The sequence below is a fragment of the Genypterus blacodes genome, unplaced genomic scaffold, assembly GCF_046128005.1.
Source record: "Genypterus blacodes isolate CSIRO-AG114 ecotype Tasmania unplaced genomic scaffold, CSIRO-AGI_Gbla_v1 ptg000438l_1, whole genome shotgun sequence".
NCBI classification, from domain to species: domain Eukaryota; kingdom Metazoa; phylum Chordata; class Actinopteri; order Ophidiiformes; family Ophidiidae; genus Genypterus; species Genypterus blacodes.
Window position 1 is genome coordinate 588,807 of NW_027467208.1, and position 9,299 is coordinate 598,105.

General features: G+C 49.9%; 1 protein-coding gene across 1 annotated transcript in view; it reads left to right on the plus strand.

Annotated features, from left to right (window-relative positions):
- Positions 1-8,819, plus strand: part of pou2f2a (POU class 2 homeobox 2a) — a 50,290-nt gene extending 41,471 nt beyond the window's left edge. Inside the window, exons 6-16 of the mRNA XM_076139153.1 lie at positions 445-732; positions 856-970; positions 1,385-1,476; positions 2,153-2,392; positions 2,491-2,632; positions 2,779-2,927; positions 3,027-3,224; positions 3,594-3,642; positions 4,275-4,422; positions 4,932-5,005; positions 6,222-8,819. Of these exons, the coding sequence (XP_075995268.1) occupies positions 445-732; positions 856-970; positions 1,385-1,476; positions 2,153-2,392; positions 2,491-2,632; positions 2,779-2,927; positions 3,027-3,224; positions 3,594-3,642; positions 4,275-4,422; positions 4,932-5,005; positions 6,222-6,592 (1,866 nt within the window). The 3' untranslated portion in view covers positions 6,593-8,819. The remainder of the gene's footprint in view (positions 1-444; positions 733-855; positions 971-1,384; positions 1,477-2,152; positions 2,393-2,490; positions 2,633-2,778; positions 2,928-3,026; positions 3,225-3,593; positions 3,643-4,274; positions 4,423-4,931; positions 5,006-6,221) is intronic.
- The last annotated feature ends 480 nt before the right edge of the window (positions 8,820-9,299 follow it).

A 9,299-nucleotide genomic window follows, 5' to 3' on the forward strand; every position in this document is an offset into this window, starting at 1 on the left:
GTAGGGAGGAGGAACCAGGAGCTTCAACATCTCTCTCACGTGTCAGAATGAAACAACCATGTGATTCAACGCTCCTTTGTGTTGTAAACCTACTGAGGTTCCATCTGCACTCACGCAGGGAAAGATTCAGCTAATGTACTTTACTGTACAGAAGGACAAGACAGCACTCGCTCAACCTGTAGTCAAATGATCAGAAGTCCTCTTCAGTAATTCCTTGGGTATGTCAGTGAGTGGCCTTTCTGGCTCGTCTTGCTCTGGCATGCTTTAAGTGCCGCGCTGCTCAAAGTCTCGCCTACACCTTCTGTTCCCACAAACACTCAGCTGACACTGCTCTCTGTTCCTGCTCCTGTCTAACGACGCTTTCTGTTGTCTCCTCTCTCTCATCCTTGTTTCTCCCTCCTTACTTCCTCCTCATCTTCCCTCTCTCCCCTCCTCCCCCCTCAGCTTGCCGCTCTCCTCCCGGCCCAGCAGCAGCTGCTCCTCCAACAGGCCCAGGCTCAGCTCTTGGCCGCCGCCGTTCAGCAGTCCAATGCCGCGCACGCCGCTCACGCCGCCCACGCCGCCGCACAGCAACAAGCCAACCAGCAGCAGCAGCAGCAGAACCAATCCCACCTACAGCAGCAGCAACAGCAGCAACAATCCAACAAAACAGAGCAACTGGTCCAAGCCCCGCCCCCTCAGCCTCCGCCACCACAGCTGGCTCTGTCTCAGCCCATCCAGCTCACTGCCCAGGTATGTACAGTATTGGTGTGTCATGGTGTAAACAGCCTCACGTGTGTGTGTGTGTGTGTGTGTGTGTGTGTGTGTGTGTGTGTATGATCTCATCACCTTGTCTCTCTGCTCGCTGCTCTGCAGGACATCCAGCAGCTGCTGCAGCTCCAGCAGCTGGTTCTGATGCCGGGTCATCCTCTCCAGTCTCCTGCCCAGTTCCTCCTCTCTCAGCCAGCACAGGGACAGCAGCCACAGCAGGGTGAGGAGGCACAGCTGGGGTCATGACTGAGCACTTACTGTGTGTGTGTGTCACACTGCAGCCACATGTGACACTTTTGTACTGATCTACTCTGGGTTTGGCTGATTATTTAGTGTTGTGATTGTTCTGGACCTTTTGTTAACCACAGCATGAAGGTTCTGTTTCTTCAAAAAGTTCAGAACCGCTCTTAAAGCACAGAATCCAATTTTAGGGCCAATCTGGATTCATGTGTTATGTAATGAAAAGGGAGTCTTTAGATTAAATAACAAATAAAGAAACTAACTCCTCTCAGCATAGTGGTTTCCTTCTCCTCAGGCTTCTGATCACTTCTAGTTCCAGACCTGTGGGGCCTCGGCTGAGGTCTGAGCTTTATGGAACGTCATTGATTGATTGACCTAATCTCTCCTTTGACAGGTTTGCTTTCGACACCAAATCTGATCCAGCTACCTCAGCAAAGCCCAGGGGGGCTGCTAACATCCCCGCCCCGCCTGAGCCTCCAAGCACAGGTAGGTCTGTGTGTGTGTGTGTGTGTGTGTGTGTGTGTGTGTGTGAGCAGAACTTACCTCATAGCAGCAGCTGTTTAATTTAACATGTAGTATTCCACATCAGGTGTTTTCCATAACACACACACAGCTTCCTGAATTGATTGAGGACATGGTAACCATACATCTAAACAGCTCCCTTTATTCCCTCTGCCTTTATCTCCCATAACACTATGCATGAATGCATTGTCACACATCTTCAGGCTGTTATGGATCTTTCATTAGGCTGTGATGAAGTCGTGTCAGTCACAATGGCAGCATGAGCTCATTGCTCCTCTGCTTTATGCACAGAGACGTCTAATGTAAATGAGCCGTGTGCTCTCAGGTATCACGCATGCTACACGGACCATTGGTTGATTCTCCCGCAGGGTCAAATCCTATATCGTTCCTTAAACTGATCAAACATCAGGCCTGGGTTCAATCTGTTCTTTGACCTGCTTAGATTCAATCAGAAAATGTCCAATCAGCTTATTCCTTAAAGGCGTCCAGGTCAAAGTCTGTGTTTGTATTTAGCATGTTGATGTTTCCTCATGTGGTGGCACATTTAGCTTCTCCATGAGCCCAGATGTGTCACAGTTATACATGTTCATAAGATGACTTGTCCTCATGGTCTCGCTGTGGTTCTCCATCTTGTTTCCAGAGGGAGAAGTGCAGTGATGTGGGTGTTGGTGGAGGCAGCAGCAGCTCTATAGGTGCAGCAGGTAGCAGCGGAGTGGTGGCATCTGTGGGAGCTGCATCGTCCTCCGGCGGCACCATGGCCGGCTCGCTGACCCCTGGCTTGATCGGGAGTCACTTAGGGGAAGAACCCAGCGATCTGGAGGAGCTGGAGCAGTTCGCCCGCACCTTCAAACAGAGACGCATCAAGCTGGGGTTCACCCAGGTAAGAGAGAGAGAGAGAGCGAGGCCTCAGGAGGGGATCTGGGCTCACCTGTGTGTGTTCTGTCTGCATCTCTCACCTTGCTTGTCCGCCTGTTTTAGGGAGACGTGGGCGTGGCGATGGGTAAACTCTACGGCAACGACTTCAGCCAGACCACCATCTCCCGCTTCGAAGCACTCAACCTGAGCTTTAAGAACATGTGCAAGCTGAAGCCGCTGCTGGAGAAGTGGCTGAGTGACGCAGGTGAGCAACCAAAGCTCCCGTGGTTCATGTTTCTGTGTCTATCTATCCAGTTTGTGTTGTTTTTGTCCCAAACTTTCCTGTGCCTCGGCCTTTGGACCTGCTCGTCTTTGTGTCTTCCTCATGCGTCTCTGCTTCCTGTCTGTCAGAAACCATGGCGGTGGACAGCATGCTGCCCAGCCCCTCCTCCCTCTCCTCCCCCATGTTGGGCATCGAGGGGTTGCCCGGCCGACGCAGGAAGAAACGCACCAGCATTGAAACCAATGTGCGGGTGATGCTAGAACGCAACTTCCACATGGTAGGAGACGGAGTTACTCAGAGGACTAAGAAGCTACGGAACAAAGCTGCATCAGTTTGAGTTTAAACTCCTCCTCTGATGTCTTTGTTTACTCCTCAGAACCAGAAGCCTACCTCGGAGGAGATCCTGCTGATGGCAGAGCAGCTCAACATGGAGAAGGAGGTGATTCGTGTTTGGTTCTGCAACCGCCGGCAGAAAGAGAAACGCATCAATCCCTCCAGCAGCTCCACGCCTCCCCTGCCCAGCCAAACCTCGCCTGTTGTGACGCACAAAGCCCCCTGCTACAGCCCGCACATGGTACAGTCCACCTGCACTCACTCACAGCCCGCACATGGTACAGTCCACCTGCACTCACTCACAGCCCGCACATGGTACAAGCAAGAGCTGGGGGGTTTTAACAAAAACCTTCCCTGTCAGTTTGTCAGTAGGATATGGAACTAGATCTGTAGACAAGAATACTTTGTTACTTTTTTAAATTATTTATTGGCTTTTGTACAATTTATAGAGGAAATCTGGTTAGAGAGCCATGAAGTGTTCAGATTTTCAGGAGGCAGCTTTAAAGGGACAGTGCCCGTTTTCACTCAGTGTGCACAGCAGTAGTTTGAGTGCTTTCATGTCTTAGTTTCAGGTGTGTACAGTGGTGTAACTGTGTCTTTCTCTTCCCAGATTTCGAGTCACGGTCTGTCCCAGGTCACCACCAGCCTCAGCACAACAGGTGAGCAGTAATTAATGTTTGTCACGTCAATAACCCTCTGAAGGGCGGAGGGCAGAGCTGGTCAGGTGTGATGCTGCAGCCTAAAGGTCATTCACATGAAATTGGCCCTGACATTGTTTGCGAGAAGTTATTTCTATTTTGTCAAACTCCTCGGCCGGTTTGATGAAACACTGAAGCGTCGTCAGTTTGGGGGGAAAAAAAGGCGTTATTGGAAAGAAAAGACCAATATAGAGAACAATGATGTTTTCTGTCTTGACAACAACATGAGAGCGGCGGTCCCGTCTCAGGTTGTGAGCTCGGTGAATCCTGACTCGTCCTGGTGATTTATAGAGCCGGGAGCGATCCCGAGCTTCTCCCACATGACAGATGAGCTGACAGCTAACAAACACAGCTGGAGATTTATTGGCCCGTCGAGTCTGAGGTTAATACTGTCCAGTCCCAGGCAACACAAACTTCTCCCTGCAATCTGAACTTGAACGGAACTAAGGGAGATTCTCGGCGAGGCGCTGATGAAGACCTGAGGCACCGAATCACATCGCCGCTACAACGCAGCGAAACCAAACTAAAGCCGTTCATTTAACTCTATTTCCTCTTCTTCCTCCTCTTCCTCTTCCTCTTCTTCCTCCTCCCAGCCGCCAGTTTGTCACCTTCAGCATCCTGCCCCTTGACTCCTGTCAGCTCTGCGGCAGTAGGCTCCACCTCTTCTTCTGTGACCCCGCCCCCTCATAGCACAGCCAGCCCCGCCCCTCCCAGCCTGGGGGTCCATGGGCTCAGCACTGGGTGAGTGTGAGAGTGTGAGAGTGACTTTACTGCAGCTTTAAAGGTTCAGTTTTACAAAATAAGATGTGCCACTGCCAGAATAAAAGCTGAAATATGAAATGTAACACATAATACAGGTTTCCTCTGTACGTTTACGCGTTTTGGAGAGGATTTAAAAGAGTAAAAGCATCATCATACTGCTGCTCCCTGTAGTAGTAATCATGGTGTCTGGATGTTAACTAACCTGCCTCACAGGTTTGACAGCTTATGTGGCTCACACAAACACACACACACACACACACACACACACACACACACACACACACATACTGCAACCGATATAAAGAATATGCACAGGCAAGAAGTTACAGGTGATACACAAATAAAGATGAATGACAAAATGCTGTGTCAGGCCTGTAGAGCTCATAGGTACGCTTGTTTTGCATCACTTAACCTGCCTGCTCCTGTGTTTCTGTGTGTGTGTGTGTGTGTGTGTGTGTGTGTGTGATTTTGGGGCCCGTCCACATCAGGAACACAATGATGGGACTAAGCACAGGGATGAACCAAGCCCTCATCGGCAACAACCCCCTGGCTACCATGCAAGGTGTGTGTATGTGTGTGTGTGTCAATTCTAAAGACCAGTCCCCGTTCCCATTTCACCCTTCATCCATTCTATTCAAAGCAAATTTCCTCGCAAAGCCGCCGCCGCCGTCAGTAGCCTCCAGCGAGCCCGGCACACACACTCCTCCTCTCCTCCTCTCCTCCTCTGCTCCTCACTACAAACTTTTTGAATCGCTCAATATGGTGAAAGATTCAATTTTCTTCTCTTACAATAGAACGCTATTATCACAAAGTTACAACGGGCCCTTATGGCAAAGCTTAGGAGACCGAGTCAGCTTACAGGAAACAGTCAGTCGGGCACAATCCCCTCCTTGATATCAAGACCCGCCAGCTACAGAACCAGCTTCCACTCTGGATTCCCCCTTTTTTCCCCCAGATGATCTGATGCCAAATCAATTAAGCATTACAAATAGCTTCATTTAGCTCAGCTGTGAATCTGTCACATCGATTCAGACCTTCCTCCCCCCCCCTCCTTCTCCTGCCGGCCCCGTGCAGCCATCATTCAGACGTGGCTTCCTTCAGGGCACGTGTTGATGAGAAGGATACACTCTGTTATGGAAACTGCAGCTCCAGCACTGGCGGAGCTCAGGCAGAGTTATGAGCTCAGGGAGGAAAAAGAGGAGGAGTCCAAATGAAGTGTCAACGTGAAAGGGATTTAAGGTTTGATTCCCTCTGGGCTCACACACACACACACACTAAGGACATATGGGTTCATTGTGCTGTGATGGATAAAAGTGTTTACTGTGGAATGGAACACTTGGATTCAGAAGTCAAAAGGGGGCGTGGCTCTTTGTTATGAGGGGATTCAAGTTGATGAGGAGAATCGAGTCTTATGTCTTATTCATTTCATTCCAATCAGTGTCTGTATGTGTGTGTGTGTGTGTGTGTGTGTGTGTGTGTGTGTGTGTGTGTGTGTGGAATCATCATCATCATTGTTGTCGTCGTCATCATCATCTCCCCCATCCAGATATTAAGTGTTGTTGTTTCTGATGCAGTCACTGATTTCTTATCTCTTTCTCTCTCTGCCTGCGTTCCCGTTCTCTCCGTCTCTCCACATTTGCTCCTTCCTCCATTTTCACTGCTTTTCAACTTCCTCATTCTCCTCTCTCCCTCCATCTGTCTCTTCCCTCTCTTCCTCTCACTCTCTCTCCCCTCCATCCTCTCTGTGTTGTGTCTTCCCTCCTTCCCTCTCCCAGCAGCCCTGGCAGCCAGTGGAGGCCAGCTGCCCATCTCCAGCCTGGAGGGAGGAGCGGGTCACTTGCTTCTGGGCGGCCACGGCGTTCCCTCAGTCACCGCCTCCCTCCGCCCTTCCCTCTTCCTCAACCGCCCCACCCTCCTCCCCATGGCGGCGGGCTCCATGGCCACAGCCTCATCACCCATCATGGGATTGGTCAGCGGCGGCTTGTCCGGCCTCAGACCGACCGGCCTTTCCCAGACTCCGCCTCCTGATGCCAGCGACCTCTTGAGCCCGACCTCCTGCCCCGAGGAGTCTCCTTGTTCAAGTCCCGCCTCTTTCTGTTCGTTCAGCGAAGCCTCGCCACCGCCCCTGGGAGGGGCCATGGCCAAGTGACGCCTGAGTGACAGCCAAAGTATCATATCAGAGGAGGACGTGGAGGAAAAGGAGGAAGCAGAGCTTTAAAATAAGAAATTTACAACCTCGCCTTTCAACCAAAGCCATCTCTCTGTCTGACCCATCTGTGCTGTCGTCTCTCTCTCTCTCCCCGCTGAAGTCTACCGAAGCCAAAAATATACACCGACGGATGAGGGGAGGAGGTAAAGAGAGCAACGGAGGGTGGAGAGGATGGAGAGAACAGGAGAACGGAGGGGGGAATTTGAAACCAAATAACGATCTATGGATGCAGCTGGAGAGGAGCGGCTTTGATGGGCAGCGGGAAAAAAACCAACGCCGTGCTTTTTATCAGATGGAGAGAAAAAATTAGGGCAGGGAGGAGAGGAGGATTGAGACTGTGCGCCTGTGTGTGTGTGTGTGTGTGTGTGTGTGTGTGTGTGTGTGTGTGTGAGAGATACACTGGCAAAAAAAAGAAGCAAAGACTTGTTAAAGAAGCCTGGAAGGTCGTGTGCTTGCTACCAAATAGAGAAATACAAAGAGAACACACTTACAAAGATGAACACATGCCAAAATCTCCAAATACCAAAAACTGAAAACCAAAAATCCACCAACAACAAAAAAAACAAAACAAGAGAAAAGCTTTAGCTCTGAAGACTTTTCCTGATCAGTCAGGATCAGCTCAGCATCCTTACATGTCAGTCAAACATCTGTCATCTTTATGTTCCGCTTCATTTACCAAACACACACACACACTCCTCTCTTGCTTTGTATTCCTCACACAGCTGGATGTTAGTGTCGTCCAGCTGATCCCTCCTGACACAGATCTACCTACCTCTCTCTCTTTACGCTTCACAGCTTTACAGCCACCCACCTCTCAGAACCGGATCAGAACCGGGGTTTGTTTTATCCAACTCAGAGTGGCAGACGGGTGGGGTTCACCACAGATACACACACTTCTCTCAGAGGCTCTCTGGTGTCTGTCAGGTGGTCCCCTGTGGTCAAACTCATCCTCCTGGCTTTAAATTGGATAAAACAAAGCGTAGTGTTTGGAAAATCCCGTCTGATGCAGATCTGCTTTGACTTTAAGTTCCTGCAGTGGTCAGATTTATGCTCTTACACTCATGGGCGCTAAAAGAAGCGGCAGTGATCCTCTGGATGATGCATTATGTTCACATCCTCATCATCATCTTCATTGTTTTAGGAGTTACCCTGATAGGTACACTGAGCAGTACTTACTCAGGCTGACAGGAACACATCACCTCGCCCGTCGTCATGGTTATTTGCCCGCTTTGGTCTCTCTCTCTCACTCCATACACACATCACACACACCATCGTCGTGTCATTTTCCAGACTGCTCATCACCGAGCAGACAGTCACTCTTGGATACCAAAGCATCGCCTCTGGCAGCGTTGTCTCTGGATTCGCCCGCAAGACGAGTGTCCAGACAAAACCTCAGCAGTGTCAAAGGGAAAAACACACACACGCACACACACACACATTACAAGCATAAATTCAAACCAAAAAAAAAGAACAAAAGAAAGAGGTGAAGCACCGACGTTCCCCCACACTGCCCCCAAACCCCTGCCTGCCCTCCATCCCTCTCTCTCTCTCTCTCTCTCTCTCTCTCTCTCTCTCTCTCTCCCATCTGCCCCTCTCCTTTGTCTCCAAAGATCAGATCAAAGGGCCAAAATAAAAGAGAAGAGGAGGAGGAGGAGGAGGACAAGAAGTAATGTCAGGACGCAGGAGCCAAAGGTACGAAAAGCTGCAGGGGAAAGCAAGAGGAGGAGGAGGAGGAGGAGGACGAGACGAAGGAGGAGGAAGAGAAAGAAAGAAGCAGGAGCGGCAGACCAAAAAACCAAAAAGTAACCCAAAAACCAAAAGCTACTACTACTGCTACTAATGTGTGAGTGACTGAAGCGACCCGCAAACGAAACCAAATACAAGACGTGAACAAAGAGGAGGGGGAGGAGGAGGAGGAGGAAGAGGCTGTCTGTCTTATTTGTCTTTAACTGTGATTGCTGTTCTTGTACCGGCAGACAGAATGAGTTCCCTCCGTCCCTCCGTCCCTCCCTCCCTCCCTCAGCCGGGGGACCTCGGCTTTGTTCACACTTTCTTTGTCCTGGATGGACAGAAGATGGAATAACCTCAACAAACTGACTTTGAGAATATATATTTTCTGTTTTTGCTTTCCATAGTGTGTCTGTTAATGATGTATGGATTTGTCTCATTGCTTTCTACTTATTACGCGAGATGGGTGGGGAGGGAAGGGGCGGGGGCGGGCGGTGGGCGGGGCCGGGGGCGGGGTTTAAAGCTCGGGGGTTAGGGTGATGTGTCGCCTATTTTTCATATCTTCTTGTCTCTTGGGTTGTGCTCCGGGTTTGATTTTTCTTCTTTATGGTTGGAAAGAACTGTGAAAATGTAACTTTCCTTTTCTTTTTTCGTCGAAACCAGAATGTTGTGAAAAAAGCAAAACCAAAACTGAAAAACCAAAAGCAAACCTTTTTTAGACGTACAAACCATGCCAAATAGAACAACCAAACCAATGCACAAATGGTGAACGTGAGGTCGGCTGAGGCCAGCGTGCTTCTGTGTGTGTGTGTGTGTGTGTCTACGTATGCATACATGCATGTGTGTGTGTGTGTGTGTGTGTGTGTGAGTGCGTCTGCATAGAGATAATACACTTGCATACAAACCAAACCGTAAAACA